General features: G+C 42.3%; 1 protein-coding gene across 5 annotated transcripts in view; it reads left to right on the top strand.

Moving 5' to 3' along the window:
• The window catches only part of trappc9 (trafficking protein particle complex subunit 9), a 117,177-nt gene that overhangs the window by 62,886 nt on the left and 34,361 nt on the right, over positions 1 to 19,930 (top strand). For 4 of the 5 annotated variants that reach the window (XM_086015133.1, XM_086015131.1, XM_086015132.1 and 1 more), the window contains 2 exons: positions 8,963 to 9,116; positions 15,091 to 15,181. In XM_086015133.1, the coding sequence (XP_085871259.1) occupies positions 8,963 to 9,116; positions 15,091 to 15,181 (245 nt within the window). Of the gene's footprint in view, positions 1 to 3,914; positions 4,203 to 8,962; positions 9,117 to 15,090; positions 15,182 to 19,930 lie in introns of those variants that run through there. The other variant, XM_086015134.1, reaches the window with a different exon arrangement.

Raw genomic sequence — 19,930 nt, 5'->3', positions numbered from 1 at the left:
ATAGAACCAAATGCAACAGAGCTGTAAGGGTATTGTGGTAAATTTTTTCAGTGAAAGTTATGTCTAGAATTGAAATAAAGATACCAATCATCCGTGCTTATATAGAAGTCTATGAGTCATATAAATTCTATTAGGCCATCTGTCACCAGTGAATAATCTCAGACGGGCTACCTGTAGCTTTGGTCATTTGTCATTGATAAAGCCTTCAGTAAATAACTTCCCCATTTTTCAAGCAATGTTTACTTAATCTGAATCATAATCACGAATGTGATATGTTCACAAATCAGACATTGACACAGCCATCTGAAGGTTTTTGATTCCTAAACTGAAATATTTTTATTCATAAGACATTATAAAGTGAAACTTTACTACATTAGTTGTAAATAGTTTATTTGCATCTCTAGAAAAGGTCCTAAGTCAAATTTATTAGTTGTAGTAGTCGTAGTAGTTTCCAGGTGAATTTATGAATTTAATTTGTTCTGTGACCAACCTCTTATCTCAATTTACTGTGGTACCTCTGCTTACGAAATTAATTGGTTCTGGAACAAATTTCTTAAGTAGAAAATTTTGTAAGTAGAGATGTGTTTTCCATGTAAATGCCCTAATACGCTCCAAGCCCCCCAATATCCAGACATAAATGTTTTATAAAGCATAACAATGCGACAAAACATGTAACAAATACATGTTACAATTAGATTATTGCAGAATAAATGAGAGTTGTGCATAATGCAAAAAACAAAGAATAGAGTAAAGAATAAAAATGATGGTCGTTTACCTTTTAATTGCTGTCCTCATCGTTTTTTGCCCACTTTGGTTCATGTTCTCTCTCAGAAGTGGTTTTTGCCTGGCGTTTTGTAAAAAACTGATTTAATAACGTGGCCACTGTCGATACATTACGGTCATATTCTTCGACGAGATCAACCACACGCATCCCTTTTTCATACATTTCTATTATCTCTTGCTTTGTTTGTATGGACAAAAAAAAAAAAAAAAGATTTTCTCCTTGTTTTCTTTTCCTCGTTTCTAATTCACGTAAAACTATCGGAACACCTCATGGCCCGAGGGGCGAATGACGAGGATGCTGCATAGACATATCACATATATATCTATCTACCTGTCTATCTACACACATAGACACATACGGTAGAGGTCCCTCTTAGCCAATGCGATGCCAGGAAGATGCTAGGCAATAGCCAATAGCAGTGCAGCTTTGAGTATGTTGCATTCAGGAAACTCTGGAGCTGCGAGTAGCAGCCCATACTGTTTTTACCTTTCGTATCCTGAAATTTCTTTTGTAACAAGAGGCAATATTTTCCTGTTGATGTGTTTCGTAACTTGAACATTTCGTTTGAAGAGACATTCGTAAGTAGCGGTACCACTGTACTCATAGGCCTACAGTATATCAAATCAATTTGAAATGGCAACAATCTGTTCCATCCCCCCAAAATACCTAATTTTTGTTGCGTATTTCTGTTTTTTTTTAGAATTTTTCTCAATAAAATATTCACTTTTAATATGACTAGTTCAACAGGTTGTACAGGTAGCTTGAAAAAAAAAAGATAAAGGCATACGGTCAATGTTGCTTGGTGCAATTTTTCTACTTTGGCCAAAAGGGTTAAGACAAATAGCATTATATTGTAAGATATTAGAATAAAAACATAAAATGTCATAAGGTAATATAAAGGAATAAACTGGTTTTAAAATCGTGATTAAACCAGCAGATATGTGCACTCTGTAGTATTCACATTTTGCCTGTTGGAGGCGTGGATTGGTGACAAAAAAAACAAAAAACTAAGCGGTGTCTCTCATCTCTGAAAACTTTTTTTTTTTTTTAAATTGAAGTTATCGACTCATGATCAGTGCTTCTATCTCAAATCTTGACAAACACAAGTTCATTATAAAAAAAATCTAATGGTCTAGCACAAGGTACAGGATTTTGCATACAGAGCGAAAGACGGTCATAGGCTCACAGTTCTGCCATCTGGTGAGCCACGTTTCCCTTCATGACTCCTCACATGTCCCTCTCACTGCACGTCGCACCGCCATGTCATTTGATATTTTGCTCCTGACTCGTGATGAATGAGATGTCAGGCTCAAGATGTTTTCTGGAGTCTTTGTATCCTGGATATGCAAAGGTAGGATTTTGAGCCCGACAATCCGGGAAAATGATTCTGTCAATCATCCACGTGCATAATTGTGCGACTAGCCAAAGACAACCATTCACATCCATGTTAGTGTGATGGAGGAAAAAAAAACACAACAACAGTATGTCTTCTGCAACTCAGAATGGGAGTTTTGGCTCCAAAACTTGGTAAGGTCATGGCATAGCCGAAGGTAGCACGCGAGATTGCCTGGCACTGTTCCGACGTGACTTTGCACCAGTGCACAAAGCAAGGCCCATAAAGACATGGATGACAGAGTTTTGTGTGGATGAACTTGACTGACCTGCACAGAGTCTTGCCCTCAACCCCAATAGAACACCTTTGGATGAATTGGAGGAGAGACTGACAGCCAGCCCTTCTCGTCCAACATCAGTGTTGACCTTGCAAAACACGCTTCTGGCAGAAGGGTCAAAAATTCCCGTAAAGCCAGCTGGAAACCTTGAGAAAGCCTTCCCAGAAGAGTTGAAAGTGTTATTTCTGAAAAGGGTGGAGCAACATAAATGACCTATTAAGAGAAGGTATTTTGCACATATGCATGTATTTTGTCCATGTTTAAAATGGCATTTTTGTCTTACATCTGGTTAGGAAGTATGTTGTTTTATGTGGCCCTCTAGTAGTGCTGATGGAAGAAGTGTGGCCATCTCCAAAATTTAAGTTGCCCAACCATGTTTTAATTAAAAGAGAAAAATAGATGAGAGTAAGGGAGCTGTGGAACGCATACAAAACAATGCTGTGATGTCTTTACCACTGGGAGTATTTTTTCATACTGTTATACAGTAGTCCACAATCAGTCTTTTCTCAGAAGCTTTTATCCTGGCTACACAAATGGAACAGAGTCTGAAGAGAGGGAAATATGACATTCAATAGACATTTTATAGTGTTCAAGGTGAATTATATATATATATATATATATATATATATATATATATATATATATATATATATATATATATACATATCCATCCATCCATCCATCCATCCATCCATCCATCCCTCGTCTATACCGCCTATCCTCACAAGGGCATGCTGGAGCCTATCTCAGCTGTTTTAGGGCAGTAGGCGGGGGACACCCTGAATTGGTTGCCAGCCAATCGCAGGGCACACAGAGACAAACAACCACCCTTACAGTTCAAATGTATTTATTCTTAATTTTGTAATAATTTCTCTAATATATACATAATTATATTGGCATTATTGTAAATACTAAAAAATCAACTACTGTATAAGTAAAATAAACTCCCCCCACATTTACATTTAACATTAAATAATTGCTTAAATAATGCAATTGGCCACTTGGTGTTAACCGCAACTTTTCTGTTTTCCATATAGCTCCTTATTCTTTAAGCAGGGTGCGCACACAGGTGGCCACGCCTCTGTGCATGGGCTTTTCAAACTAAGCTTGTTTCCATGGTGACCACCTTCACCCTTTGTGGTTGAGAGTCACATAATGTATTTGCAGTCAGGTATCCCGTCTGTCTTCAGTAAGACCCGGGTGGACATGAATACTATCTGCCCCCCGCCACCCCCCCCTAGGATATTTGGTCTGCCCGTCGCTTTTGCTCACACTCATTTAAATTTATGAAGTGCTCATTACATGCACAAAAAAAAACCTGTGCATGCTGAGGACAGGCTAGGAGAGCAATGTCTTCAGGAAATTTTGAGAGCTGACAGTTGTGATGCATGTCTCCCAGGGATTCACAGAGGCCAACTTTGTCATATTTGCTCGGCAGAAATTTCTGTTTCTCTCCTCAGCAAATGTTGGGGAGATAATTTCTTCCCCGGAGGTGTGCGTTACCCCCCTTTGGTGCCAGTGAGATGATGTTTGCTGGAGGTGCTGTACCATCAAGAGTTTTTTTTCCCCCCCTCTACGTGCCACACCCACCTGTGATAAACGGCAATACGTAGAGGCCGCATTAAAACAACTTGTTGAAAAGGGTTTTATCCTTCAATTACTATTTTGACACACACGGAGCAGCAACATATACAGAGCATACAGCAACACTCACAGGCATATAATCTCTCTGCTCTAATATAACACAGGGGCAAACAATGAACCCTGATGTAGCCAAGAAATACTGTTATCCGAGAGTCAACCCATCTGTCAGAGATTACTGACATTAGTCATTTGGCGTGACGTGGTGTGCGACTGCCAATTGCTTCTTTTCTCCATTCAATTGAAATATTCATGAAGACTGATAGATAGCAGGAACTTTTCCAATCACCTGTGATTTGATCTACCCTGCGGCAAAGCCATCATTCCCGAGCAATAGTCGCAGATCGGACGTGTATTATTTGTCACTGTTTATTTTCAGCAAAAAAATATAAATAAAAAAATGCCCACTCGAAATGCAGCTGTGGCTCTTCTTGCATGATATCGCCTCCATTCAACACTTGTCAAGCCTCTCCCTTGCGCGTGACTCCCCCCTCCAGAAGAACCTTCTGGCTTTTAACAGCACAAACAGAAATAGCTCACTCTTGTCAGCCCTCGTAATAGTCTGCCGCCCCTCACTTTTAATGACAGCCGGCGCACTAGAAGATTGTCTGCACAGTAACCTTCTTGGACGCGCCGGTGCGTTCCGTAATTGGCTGTGAGGATTTGTTTTGGATGTAGCTCAGCATATTTGAGCGAGGCAGGGATGGAAGGAGGGCCGCCGCAAACAAAGGGTTACACGGAGTCAGCCGCAGTCTAAAAATAGACACTCGCTCTTGCCTGCCACTGCATAGGCCTCCGTGGATCTCCGCCCTGAAGCTCTCGCACGTGAGCTAAAAATAACCTTTCCAAATGAAAACATGCATACGCACACTCTGCGAGCTCACGGCTTCTTCCCCTGCGGCATTAACACATCGGCGCCTCTTAGCAAAGATGCATTAAAAAAAGAGGGGTTGTTGTGAAATGCTGCTTGGAACTCATTTTGTATTCCTTGTTGGGCTGCGTTAGGATTCAGTTCTTACTCACTATTTCAGTCGACTATAAGGGGCAGTTTGCTGCATTTTTCGGATCATATATATATATTAAAAATCCATCTATCCATTTTCTATACTGCTCTCATCTTCACTAGGGTTGCAGGTGAACTGGAATCTGTCTCGGCTGACTTTTGGTGAGAGGTGGAGTACACGCCGGACTGGTTGCCAGCCAATTGCAGGGCACATCTAGACTAACAGCAACTCAAACAGAAGGACAATGAACTGCTGATGTATTTGGAGTGTAGGGGGAAGCCAAAGAAAACCCATGCTAGCACGGGCCGAATATGCAAATTCCCCACTGGTCTTAGCCCAGATTCAACCCTCCCGACCTCAGAACATAGTGATCCGTTGTGTTTTCCTATGGAGTATGAGAACACCTCGCCAAACTGAAATTCCACCATTCTGTAAATAACGTGTGCTTCCTTGCCATCTGCGGCTTCAGCTTGGCAGTGGCAACATTTCAGAAATGAAAGTGAGCCTGTATGCTTTGATATAATCATCATGTACTTTTGGTCGAAAGGCAACACGACATTTAATTAGCAATGGGTCGCTTCCCAGCGACCCTCTCAGCTAGTGTTATCCCTGCCATTAGACCGGCATCACTGCCAAATTATTGTGAGATGGTGGTAATTAGAAGCACAGTGTCAGGGGTCACGCCCGGCAGACACAATGTTGCTGAATTGTGCGGCTTTTCGAGGTGTGTGGTTTTCTAAATCAGTGTGTGGCCGCTTCATCAGGAACCCGGTGAGCGACTTTTCTCGGAAATTAGCAAAACCCGATCATTAGATTACGTTGCACTTTCATAACCTGCTGCAAATCACATCTACACACAGTAAGTTAATACAGTCAGTCCTCGGTGCACACTGTGCTCTGTTCTTTCAATGATGTAACCCAAATTTCTATGTGAGGCTGAATGTGTGGCACTCTATCGCTATGCTGATACAGTAGTGAAGTCATAATAACAGCAAATATTTGTACAAAAAAACTACAGGTGTCAAAATTAATCAAATAATGAACTATTTTAATAGTTGTGATTTAGCGCCATTTAATCTTTACTGCCATTGTTTCTGTAGTCTTCCTGAAAGGAGGAAAAAAAGGTAATAGAATTTAATGCCAAATTAATTTTGTCAAATTACTCGATGGACTAATCGACAGAATAATCAATTCTAAAAATATTTTATAGTGATGGCCTTATAAAAAACACACACACACACACACACACACACACACACACCAAGCCCCACACACACGCACCCACCCACACACCCCGACACACACGCATACATCTTGACCATAAATGAAGAAAAATGCCATAATCTGAACTAATAGCATGTAGATAATGTAACAATACTCACAGGCATATATTCTTCATCCTCAACGAAGAGGAGGTAGAGAAAATAAGTGTTTCTGCGGCTTATTGTGAGGAGATGAAGTGATTTATCATACTGCCCCTAGGTGGCCAAGGTGCACATACCAGGAGTAGCAGCACATTGAATTGATGCGGTCAATTACATCATTACTGTATGAAGGTATTATAGAGTGCAAGTTTTCTTATTAAAAACATTCGACCACACATTTATAAAACTCCTATTTTTGTTGGGATTTCTGGGAGGCAGGAAAGAATTAATGGCATTTCCATTAATTTCAATGGAGAAAGATGATTTTAGATGCACAGCGTCTGTTACCTTTTCAACGTTTAATTTTACAAATAAACGATTGTGCATCAATTCCTGTGTGGCAGCTGTTGCCTGCTGACGTGCAATGTTCATTGTTAACATTTCACCCGCCAACTCTCAGAGTGCCTGCCCAACATCATGAGGTCGGAGCGCCTCTGCATTTGAAAAGGACTATCGGCAAACAAACGGTTCTGTGAATCGTGTGAGACGGTGCTGCCTTGAATGGATTTCATCACAGCAAAAATAGCCAGAATAATGATTTTAAAATTGGATCTGCTGATGAATGCCTTCAGCTGACTCAAATCACCTCTAGCTTGCCGTAAAACTCATTGGAAGTCATGAAAATGCCAATGAGATACGGGCTCCAAACACACTGAGCTTGGCAGGCACAGCGACAAGAAAATAGAATTGACTATCTGTATTCATAGACAAATGAAATTACAACATTTATGCAAATTTGGCTTTGGTTTGTGCAAAATCTTTGTACGAATATCGAGATGCTAAGTACTCATCTGTCCAATCTCCCCACACGCCTTCCTGAGCCCAAGAAGTAAAAGCTCATGAAAGGTGTTATCGGGCGAGACGGGGAGGGGAAATCGACCGCGGCACTTGATGCAAAGACGTTCTTCGGTGGACACTCTGCAGCATGCACTTTGTTATTAAAAGTCTTGTAACGGTCCAGATTGGTCTGCGGATGACCTAATCCTGAAAATCATATCGCTGGGAAGGGACGATGATGTGTTACACCTGCAACCTTTGGCCTGGCGCTTCTTTCTTGGCATACCAAGTAGGTTGTTGGTGGTGATCTTTTCGGCAAGCTGTAGAAAGAAATTCGTCCCTCATGTGGGATAGCATTATTATTTTCATCATACCTGTTAGCTTTACTTGACATTTGACTAAATTTACAATGTTGATTGTAGCAAAATTGAACAATTAATTGATTCTGAACTTCTGTTTCTATACCAGCTGCCTGGAGTAGTTGAGCCATAGTGTTTAGTGCACTGCACAAAATGGGCTTGAAAAATAAAAGAAAATGAAATGAACAATATATTACTTAAAGTCCCTGTAAGGTGAAAATGTCTTCTAAAATCGACACCACAGAGAAGGGTGTTGTTAATAGCCATGACAAATTTAAATGATCGTCAAGTATTTAAAATGAGGCTTCAAAAGTGGCAAAATGGCTGCCCCTGAAATGGATAAAAACGTGTCAATTTTATTGCGGAATTCATATTCCACAAACGCAATATTAATCACAATGGTCTGTTTAGACTAATGGCTGCGCATAGAACATATTATTTTACATTTTTTTTTTTTTTCTTAACTTGACCCCAGTAAAACAGTCCTTCCAGGTGGTCCTCCATTTAAGTACCATTCATATGACGTTTCAAGGTTATGTTTTATGTTGGTACAGGTTGGCATGGTCAGTGCTTACTGTCTTTTATTTGTTTTTTCGTATACGGACTATTTTTTTGTAATTTTACAGTAATTATAACTGAACTGCTTCCTTAGCTTAATGATAGACTACAGCGTAAACATTTGGGCTAAGTCGCCGTCGTAGGAATGGAACTCTGTCATGAACCTAGAACCCTCTGTATACCTTTGATATGAACATCTGACTGTTGCAGGTTCCAGGAAAAAAAAAACAATTCTCTCATGTTAATCTAAGTGTATGGTCTTGTTTGAAGTGTAAATTTAACAGCGCCGTTCTTGGTAATTACTTCTCCAGAAAGACCAGCAGCCCCCCATGCTGTGCTAGACGGTGTCCATTTGCCTTGTTGTATTTTTAGTCCTGGTGTGTGCAATGTTTGAAAAATGGAAAAAGCAGTGCTTGTTTGAAAATGGGACTTCAGTCATTGACATAAGCCTTGTGCCACTAATCTTCAAAGGTGACTGTTTGAGTGTTGTCCTGCTGCAAGACCTGCAGTCAACCCCCCCCCCCCCCCCCCCCCTGTTGTTTTGAAGCATCTTTATCTCATTTTTGCTGCTTTGTTGTAAAGGCTCCCAGACGATAATTGCAATGTTTTTTCTTTGTGTCGCTTTGATGCGTCTCTGTTCTCATCAATAGATCCCTCCCCCCAATCATTCTGTTCTGTCTTGGTTTCTAGTACAGTGCGTTAAGAGGCGTGACAGATGAGATCATTAACTCTGTTTCTCCTCCAGGATGGCCATCCAGGTTGACAAGTTTGACTTTGAGAGTCTGCCGCTGCCCGACCAGGAGACAATTCGCTTCACTAACCCCAAACAGCTAGAGGAGGAGCGACAGCATGCTCAAGGCTGCCAAATCAACAGCAAGCTGGGCATCTGTTGGAACATCATATCCTTTTCCTCTTTGCCTGACATAAAACACGTGGAATCAGGGTTTGTATTCATTATTTAGTATCCCCAGCAGTCTTTAACCACCTCGGTTCATGAGGAGGTGGTATATTTTTTAAGGTGGCGAGTAGATTCGGAGAGTCCGATGTGTGTTGGCAGTCAGAAGAGTGATAAAAGACATCTGGATTCTACATCTGGAGGCCCTCTGGCCAGCGGGAAACTTGTTCCTCAGCGCTGACAGATTGCAAAGCTTATGGGCTCCGTGCTTGACACTTTGACACCGTGAAGCGATGTTCTAGTGTGTCATTCTGAACGTGGAGCTATTACTCACGCCGACAGTGTTTTGGGCCTCTTGAAGATAGACTTTGAGACAGCCCAGTCTCCAAGGCAGGGGGTGTCAAGCCTATTTTTAGTTTTGGAACACATCACAGTTATGGTTTTCCTCAAAGGGTTGTTAATCAAACCAAATAAATAAATAGTACAAGTATAAGCACCTCATCATGTTATTATATAATCAGAGCTGGGCATTTGACCATTTTTTGCCGGTCCGGCCGCGACCCTCCACCCTTGACTTGGGTACCCTTCCGGCCGCGACCCTCCGGCCATATTCATAAACATTGTCGGCCCCCGCCCCATTCCGCCCCCCGACCCAAAAAAACAAAAAAAGGTTCAGTGATTGTCTTTACTGCGGGAGGGACGCTAACGGCAGAGGCTTTTTAAAGGCTTTTTTAGCTGGCTAATTTACTATTCAAACCCGCTGTGGACACGCTTCAAATGCGCCAGTAGTACTTATCCAACTGCGTGTGCTTACTTGCATTGCGAGCCCCGGGGTTGGATTTGTCGTATTGTATAATTATTTGGTCCAACAGACGGCCGGAGTTACTTACTTTCCACACTTCCCCTCCTTCCCGGCCTTCAAAATAAAAGCATACACTGCAGGTTTGCTATGCCGTATTTCCAGAAGTAGGGCACGCCAGAAAAAGTGCATGAACTCCACCTTGATGTGCTAGCGTCTGAATATACTCGTGGACACAAATTGTTTTGAAACAAATAGGGGGGGGGCGTTGCTTCAAAAAGACAGCGACAATAATGCATATCGTGCCTGCTACAACCATAAAGGGACCGAGATGACTAGACGATGCATTTAATTTTATTGCGAAAACGATCTGGAAGGTGTCGGCTAAGGGGGAGCGTGGGTAGGTAAATTCTTTACACACACAACACTGCCAAACTAGTTTTGCTTTGCAACATGCTGCGTGCTGCATTCTCTCCTCCGTGTGGGGAAACTGTATGTCATCGCAACATAATGGACCGATCAGAGCAGCAACAAATCCTGATGTGTGTGTGGTGGCATGTGTTGCAGCCCTGTCGCCAACAGCACAATGCGTTGGTCACGTAAATCATTGCGGCAGCTGTTTTTGTAAGAAGAGACGTGAGACAGCAACGTGCGTTCAAGCGTGTTTGTATTTCCTTTTTGTCACATCACGTAACTCGCGCCTCCCACCTGCAACTGGGGCATACCGTTACAAGAGGGGGCGGGGGGGGCAATACCACAATCCCTATAACAGCAGTTGTCGCTCGCGCCGATGCGGGAGTAGAAAGAAGCCTAAAAAGAAGCCTTTCACCAAGTAGGCTGAGATGATTTTTGGCCGCCTCGCGAGCACGTCCACACGCATGAGGGCTGATTAGTGGGCTGAACTAAAATCAACTTTCGGCCATGCTTAGTCCAGCCATTTTTAAAATTTGTCCCCCCCCACCCCTCCGCCCCAAAAATGGGCATCCGGCCGGGCCGGAGGTTCCGACCAGTCCGGTCCAGGGATGGACTGCCCAGCTCTGTACGTAATACACAATTGGCACTTTATTATTTTCTTTTATTAAGAAGGAATTTGCTGAAAATAAATACTTGGGAAACTGCATCAGAAAATTTGCAATTCTTTGATAGGCTTTGTGCCATAATGAAAAGAACAAATCCATTCATCAAGAAAGTAGACACTTTCTTTGCTTTAGCGGGCCACATAAAAAAATGTGGAAGGCTGAATCTGGCAACTGGGCATTTGCTTTGATACCTGTGCTCTGAGGTCATCATGATTGTGGTAAAGTTTGACTGCCTTATTGAAAACTGAACACAATATCAGTCTCACTTTGAATGTACGTACTGCATAAGTAATGTAACCCCAGGGACAGATTGAATCGGGGAGACTCCATATCAAGACAGTGCTTGTTACTGATGAAAGTGAAGAAATCTTCCTTGGTCATACAGCGCAATTTCGCTCTATTTAAATAACATCAAGGTCAGCTTGCAATTATTCTTGTCAGAAGGAAACTTTTGACCCCAAGATTTTCTGGGAGAAAAGTTAGGGGATCAGAAAAGTCATCGGCTTGCCAGAATTTTCCCCTCAAAAATGTGTTTTTTTTGTAGTCAAGTATTCATAGCCTTTGTCATGAATATCAACATTTGAGGATTACATTGAATCCAAGTCCGCTGATAGTGTAGTGGTACACACGCCTGAGTTGTGTGCGGGCAGCGTGGGATCGATTCCCGCTCAGTGACAGTGTCTATGTGTGCCCTGCGATTGGCTGGCGACCAGTTCGGGGTGTAGTCTGCCTTCGCCCATTGACGGCTGGGATAGGCTGCAGCAACTCCCCGCGACCCTGTATAGGATAAGCGGTTTGGAAGATGACATGACATGACATTGAATCCATTTTGGAATAACAAAATGTGAAAGTGAAGCTCTGTAAATACTTCCTAGATGCGTTGCACACAAAATGACAAGCAACATCATGCTACTGATGCAACCAGACTACTTGATATTCTACACACCTGAAGTCACGTGGTCCAAAATCCGAGCCCTGAGGAATTTAGTTCTAAGTGTCATTGTTTCACCATTATTTTGCTAAAGGTTCTTGGATTTCTTGATTGCTGTATCGCTAACTCTGAAAGGTTAATCAAAGTGTGTTGTTCACTCGTATCCCACATCCAAATGTCAGTTTTGTAGATTATCACTGTATATTATCTGGATAATTGCTCTCTGATAGCCATATTTGTTCTGGTGCAATATCGATCAGTTTGTTACTTCCACTGGAGTCAGGTTACAAAAACATATTTCCCAATAGCCCTTGACATTTTGCGGTGAACACTAATAATGGTTAATAACCTAACATTAGTTTGTGTAATTTAAAACAGTGGTCCCCAACCACAATGGGACATTTGGCACCCAGCTGTATAGGGACAATGAACCAAACATTTTATTGATCTCAAAGAAGTGTTATTTTCAAAATCAGCTGCAATCTGCCTGTGCCTGTGTAAACATGCCAAAACGCGCATCTTGGTCACATGATACAGCAGTGAAAAAGTAGGCCTGCAAGAAAAAAAAACGTCTTTTGAGAGTGTCTACAGAAAAAGGATGAGGCCAAATGAGACACAAGAAGAGTAAACAACTGCTGCATTTGAGAAACAATATCAGCAGTCCTACTTGAAATGCAGGCTTACTGTTGCAAGTGATTCTTACACACGAAGCCCGCTCTGCACAATATTTGGTGACAGGCTCTAAATGAGGCAGGAAAGCACTGATCCCTTCGTAAATGCCAAATGAGGACTGAATACCAACATCCTACCTTTGTGAAACGGGATTGTCTGCGATGACAACCAAAACAAAATTATGCAGTAAACTGCCCTTACGAATCCATCGATTGAATGATCCATTAGCCATATTATAACTTCGAGAATTTTGTTACCAACTTTCTAAACACGACCAAATAAAAATTTGAAATCAGACTTGGGTCATATAGTGTAGAGTTGGCTTCCAGTATAGATTTTGAGTATACCAACCTCATTGCGATACCGCTTGTTCATGGCATTATCTGCCTCAATGTTGAATGAGCTTCAAGCACGTGTGACATGCTGGAGGCGCTACCATCAAGCTAAGCTAACCGCACCAGTTATGTGTTGCTGCTGGCCAACTAGCACAGCTAAAAGCTGTCCCTTCACGACGCAAAACGTCAGAATAATTGCTGAGGTGGTACAGTACACTTTTAACGGACGGCTTTCTGGAACTGCGTCACAGTGGAAAGTAATCAAGTCCGAAAGTCTAATTAGGCAAATTAAGAAGGGCATAGACATTGAATGATACAAAAGATACTCAATAAGCACACACAGCATGTCAGAAAACCGGAACTGAATCAGTATGTTAGCTTCGCTTAGTTTAGTACGTCATCCAGGATAAGCCTATAAGGTCAAAAGAATATTGATATATTAAATACTTATATCAGCAATGTTATTTATTGTTTTGTACAGTAAATTTCTCTAAGGGGCCCTTTAATATAACCCAGTCAGAAATACTTTTCGTATACTTTTTACACTTAAGTTTATAATGGGGAATGTTACCTTGAAGGGATTCAATTTACACTATACCATGAATTTTAGATAAATTGCCCAGTCCTATGGCTCGTTTTCAATTTTTTCTCCCCTACTGTTTTGGATTGCATAGAGTTAATGTTATACAGACTCCTAAGGAAGACACTTTGTGTCATTGTCTCCCATTACTCCAAAACTACTGGTTCAAATGAAACAAGCACAGGGCCGAATGAAACCCACTGGCTGAACTACATTCTGCATAATGATGCGTTGTATTTTAGGAATTTGTTTTTGCTTTTATGCTGATCCATCCAAATATTGCTTTACATGAAACCAGCCCATCATTTAAAAAACGGTTGAGGGCCGCTAATTTTAAAGTGACGGTGGCCATGTTTTCACTAACAAGTTAATTTTATATATTTTTTGATCAGGAAAATGAAAAGAGTTGCCGTTTTCTATTTTATCCATTCATTTTGGAGAAATTAGGAAATAAGTGACTCCGTGAATAACGCCTCTCTTTAATTAGGCCAATGGCCGCGCCCCCTACCGTTCTATCCTTGTTAATTAGGCCAATGGCCGCGCCCCCTACCGTTCTATCCTTGTTCGACGGTCACGGGAGTAACTGATTCCAAACTCTCTGCTTCTTTGCTGATCACGGTTAGGACAGCGAGACATTAAACACCAGTCAGGATATTTACAGAGAGTGGATGTGCACATTTATTTGGATGAGCAATGGCCACAGTTTTTCAACTGACAACATGCCGTGGAACGTAACAGCCGAAACGTTACGTTCCAATGCGTCCACACTCGGCTGTACAGTCAGCCTCCTCGCTGAACAATGTTTGCTGAACATTGACGCTTGCTGACGGCTGCAAGCAGTGTCGGACAAGGCACGCGACTGCTTGTGAGGTAACCCTGCGATATGAGGACACAGGCTCATGATCACCTCCACACGCTGCGCGCACAGTAAGGAGCTAATGTTGTTGTGCTAACGCCTTTTGTTTTAACGGCCTGAAGCTAGTTGTTGCCATTGGCCGTCCCGTTATCCTACCTTTAGCCGGGGAGTGAAGGGGGTGGGGGTATAAAGCTCCAATATGCCTGCCCTGCTGCTCGCTGCAACCCGCCGTCTCCCTCCTGGGAGTTGACACGAGTTTAGCTAAATGTCCGAAATATAAACCAGTCGGGGTCCATGTGCGCATCCGTGCTTCAGCCTGTGTAAGTGGCGAAGCAATCGCCACGGTATTTTTGATTTTGTGGAGGTGATCATGATGAGATCGCGTTTTGTCAATAAATCGAAACTATTGTGCAGAACAATTTTATACTTTCACAGGTTGAAGTGGACAAGAGTAGTAATGTGCTTTTGCATTTTGGTGGCGATCGGTCGCCGTTTTAGACAACAGAACTGACAAAGCAAGCAGTATTACCACGCTTGGCTCCCTCCTGTGACGTGACAGCTGAGACCGAAAACATAACATAAGCCACGCCCCAAAAAGGGGCGGGGAAATTTTTCGTAAACCTAATCACAAAAAGGGTTTAAGGGTTTACAGCTATGTATTTCAAATTCTTGTGTGTTGCGAAAGCGGATCACAATGGCACAAAGTTTCCCTTAACCACAGTCCACCCTTCCCTGCGGCGCCAGGGCGAGGCCAGCGTGGAGGGAGTCCTCAACAAGCTGGTCCTGGAGCACCTGCAGCTCGCTCCCTTGCAGTGGGGTGAGTCTCATAGGCGGCAAGCCAGGTTTATTTGTCATCAAGAGAAACTTCACTTGCGATTCATCCGTGGTTATCCAGTCACCTCATTATCTGTCATTTAGTATGTCAAGACCCACAAATGGTCTCAAACCATGTTTTTATTTGCATATGTAATGGCCTGCAGCCTATTTTGGAGAATTGGAGACAGCAGCTTGGGTAGTGTGCGAACCTCCAGGGAAACACCGAGTACTTTTTTCGGTCGCACCATCTGCGATCATCATCTGAAATCACTTTCGGTTCACAGAGGGTGTCCCCTCCCCCCTCTCTAGATATTCACGGCACCTTGTTAATGGCATTGCCAGGTTTTTGATTAATCAGCTGGGGCCATTGTGCTTTTTTTTTCTTACAAAGAGGAAACAATCTACAAAATATAGCAAAGGAGCAGATAAAGAAAAAGTGGATTTTTTTTTTAAGACAGGCGTGAGGAATTGTAAAGAAGTCACCTAGATCCTCCCTCCTTAACGTAAAGTCTGAATAAATAACTGTTAAATTATTTTTGCTTCTTTTCCCCATCATCGTTATTTCGTAAAGGTGCCCTCACATTTCCAGTCTCGGCCTTACGAGTCCTGCTGATTATATGAGCCAAGTAATTTGCTTCAGCCCATTAGGAGGCCTTTATCTGTGTTGCCAAAACTATCATAGGCTCAATTACGGATGTAATTCAAGCTTTTCCCCTGTGCCTAAAATCGTAACTCTAATTGGATACTTTTACTTGCTTTTTCTTGGCTTTACACTCAGTAAAATTAATAAGGCCTGCTTGCCAAACAGCTCGTTTGTGGTTACAGTTGCTTAAGGTTTGGATTCTAAAAATCTATGTTCTGTTGAATTTTTGCACATATGTGTGGTGTTTTCCACCTTTTGATAGTTATCAGGAAGAATATGCTGTTCCGAGGCCATAATGATGCCATCTGTCAGCAATCCCCATGTTGGGTTATCTGTGTTTGTGTTTTTTTAAACAAATGCTGGCCAAAGCATACACTTTTAAAAGCAAAGCCGTGGGAACTTTTTAGCATTTCAGGCATATCAGGAGGCAGCTGACAGATACCGACTGGCCAAGAGGAATGCAGCTTAGGTGGTCGCTGAGTCAAAAACTCTGGCGTGGTAGGAGTTTGGTCAGGCCATGGAAAACAGCTTTGTGGAATTCTAGTCCACCCTCCGGCATCTCAGGTGGTGAAAGTAGTGCGTAGTGCGCCGTTCATACTGTGTATAGGGGACATGGGGTGCTGCTGACCTCAACTTGGGACGTTGTGAGTCAGTGTAGAGAATACTTTGAAGACCTTCTCAATTACACCTTCCTTTGAGCCTTCCTTTGAGGAAGCACAACCTGGAGACTCAGAGGTGGGCTCTCCTATCTCTGGGGTTGAATTTACTGAAGTGGTTAAAAAGCTCCTCGGTGGCTGAGCCCCAGTGGTGGATGACGTCCGCTGAGTTTCTAAAGGCTCTGGATGTGGTAGGGCTCTCCTGGTTGACACGCCTCTACAACATTGGGTGGACATCGGGTGCAGTGCTTCTGGATTGGCCGACCGGAGTTGTGGTCCCCCTTCTTAAAAAGGGGTACCAGAGGGTGTGTTCCAACTAGAGAGGAATGACAGTCCTCAGCCTCCCTGGTAAGGTCTATTCAGGGGTGCTGCAGAGAAGGTTTCGTCGATGGATTGAATATCAGATTCAACAGGAGCAATGTGGTTTCGCCCTGACCGTGGAACAGTGGACCAGCACATCTACAGTGTCCTCAAGGGTGCATAGGAGTTCGCCCAACCAGTCTACATGTTTTTTGCCCTTGGAGAAGGTGTTCAACGATGTCCCTTAGGCGTTCAGTGTGGTCAGCTCTGTCCCTGTACCACTGGTGTCAGAGTTTGGTCTGTCCCGGGGATGACCCGGGACACGCTGGAGAGACTATGTCTCCCGGCTGACCTGGGAATGCCTTGGGATCCCTCTGGAAGAGTTGGAAGAAGTGGCTGGGGAGAGGGAAGTCTGAGCTTCCCTGCGAAAGCTGCTGCCCCCAAGACTTGACCCTGGATAAATGGTAGATACTGGATGGATGGATGTATTTATAGTGTGGAAAAGATTTGTTTTATTTGAAAAAGGCCCTGCCAAACTGCAAAAGTAAAGTCTAAATAAGATCAGTCACGTCTACAGTTTATGAGCTTGAATAGATTATGAATCTTGCTTGTTTTCTTTACTAATTCTTATAGGTTTCTACACAGTCTTTGTGATTTTCAGTTCAATTTAATTTTCCACCTCAGCAATCACAGGCGACTTGTCAGACCCTCTGTCATTCTGTTGACAAAATTTTAGGAGGGGTAGAGAAAAGCCCACCAAATTGTATGCATCAACCATTGATTTCATTGTGTGTCTGAAAAGGGTAGACAGTTTTACAAACTCCCTAAATGCCAGAAGCTTAGTCTCGGAGATGCTCTGCTAATGTTTTTCTGAAGGTTACTGCCTCACTGCTTTTATGATCTGACAACGTTTTATTGCACTCACAGACATCATAAGGGGGTACTCTGCCTTCTCGGAAGTGTTCAGAGGGAAGACGTTTTTTGCCAGGCTTGACGAATCAACGGGATCCGTTAGAATATGGATGTGACTGGCGTACAATGCTTAACACAGTTATTAGATCACATGGCCAGAGACATATCTTGTCTACTTACATTTAAGTTGTTCCTTCCTAATTCAATGTAAACCTCAACTTAAAGAAGACCTTAATGCATCCCCCCCTGCCCCCAAATTTTTGCCAAAATAATCCAAGAAACAAGAACTACAGCATATAACTGATTTTTCAGGGTTTTTTTTAGCCCCCTTTACTGCTGGGCCAATGCTAAGTATGACTTGTTTGTTACCATGACAACTGGAAGCAAAGCTGGGGGCTTTCAATGAGGATGCGGCTTATACTTGCAGAAGCGGGAGCCCAGCATAAGAAGCAAAAAGTATCAAGTACTTTAATATAAATTATGAACAGGAGTGACGTATTTCAAACAAAATTCAGTCCTGGCCTTGTTTTTCATTCTTCCATCTGTCAAGTAGATATTTAGACTCCTGAAATAGTTGCTGATTAAACCCAGTGAAAGCATTTTGATTCACATATGGGTTATGCATTCCGTTGTCTCAAGTCTTCTTTACTACTTTTCCTGTACTTGTGTTTCCTCCCAGCCCATTGTCCCAAAGCTATAACGCTATAAATCAGTTTGAATTGGTCCACACTTTTTGGGCATTTTATCAACCATGATAAACTGTGCTACAGTACCACTGCAAACTTGAGTAAGTGAAAAATAAGGTAAAATATATCTTTTCAGAGACAGTGGTCAAAAGGTGCTTTACAGGACATAAATAAGACTTAAGATTTAAAGTTTAAAATAATTCAAAAAGTACATATATCAGTGTAAACAGGGCAGCAGGTACACAAAAATGCCATGGATCTCACTGGCAAGTGTACACTTAACAGCAGTGAGTGTGTCCGTAACAGAAGACTGGATCGTTTTCTGGTGAGCGTGCTCATAACAGTCGCCTGGATCTTGCCACCAAGTGTACAGTTAACAGTTAACAGGCTTGATGTCGCCAGTGAGTGTGCGCATAATCTGTGGTTGGATCCCGCCAGAGAGTGTACTCTTAAAATCTGGTTGGATGTCGCCAGGGAGTGTGCGCATAACAGGAGGCCGGATCTGACCAGTGAGTGTGTGGACATTCTTCAGTACTTCATGAAAAACTTTCAGTGACACTTTTGTTCGTGTGAACTGTATTCTTATCTTTCAGCCCATTCACCTTGCACTGCTTGCCAAGTTTTAGGTTCAATAAGAAGTTTAAATCTTTTTTTCTACAGTCAAAATGAAAATAATGTGTAGATGTAAGGTTGAAACGAATTATAGCTGTCGTAAAATTGCATTACTGAGTGAAATTGAACATGCTCCAAGGCATGCAATTGTCTGCTTTAGAGTCACATTCCTCATAATACAAATACTGTTTTTGAATGTGAATGATTTTTATCAAATTATCGTGGGAATCCCAAGCGCAAATACTAAATCATTGAACAAAAAATACCACACAGTGTAACATTCCTACCTTCACACATCGTCGCGGTCACAAAGCCTGAGCATGTGGTTTTATTTGTATTTTGCAACCTGGCGTTATGTAGATAAGCGTATTGATTATAGAGTTGCTGGTCTGTCACCTTGATTAAAGTCAAAGTGGTGCACCTTGTGATGAGGTGTCACTATATCAACTTAATGGGGTGTTGCTAAATACACAGTCAGCTGGCCAATTGGATGGAGGTGATGCTTGCATAGTTTGCATATTGCCTCACAGGCTTTATAAAAGACTGGAACATAATATAAAATATGCTAAATGAAATCAATTTACAATTTTAAACAACACAGTATTCTACAGCTCTCACTGTTTTGCTTAGAGAAGCAAAACAGCAATTCCACATGCGGACTTTGCACCCGTTGTCGCCCGCCCTCTCCCCCCCACACACACTCTCAATGTAATACAAATTCACCCATGAATGGAAAGACAAATGTTTAGCCTGGAAGAGAGATGGAAAGAGCAGGGTGGGAGCCTGTGCTGTAAAAGGCGAAGAGATAATTTAATAAGACGGCACTTGTGAAGTGACTCACATAGTCACATTTGATGCAACACCCCCTTCCTCGAGCCCTGCTCACATAGGTGGACTTTTGGCTTTTGAGCACACAGAGTGATCTTGCCTCTTGAAATAGT

The sequence above is a fragment of the Filicampus tigris genome, chromosome 18, assembly GCF_054856515.1.
Source record: "Filicampus tigris isolate MCC_2025a chromosome 18, RoL_Ftig_1.0, whole genome shotgun sequence".
NCBI lineage: Eukaryota > Metazoa > Chordata > Actinopteri > Syngnathiformes > Syngnathidae > Filicampus > Filicampus tigris.
This window is presented reverse-complemented; position numbering and strand designations above follow the sequence as displayed.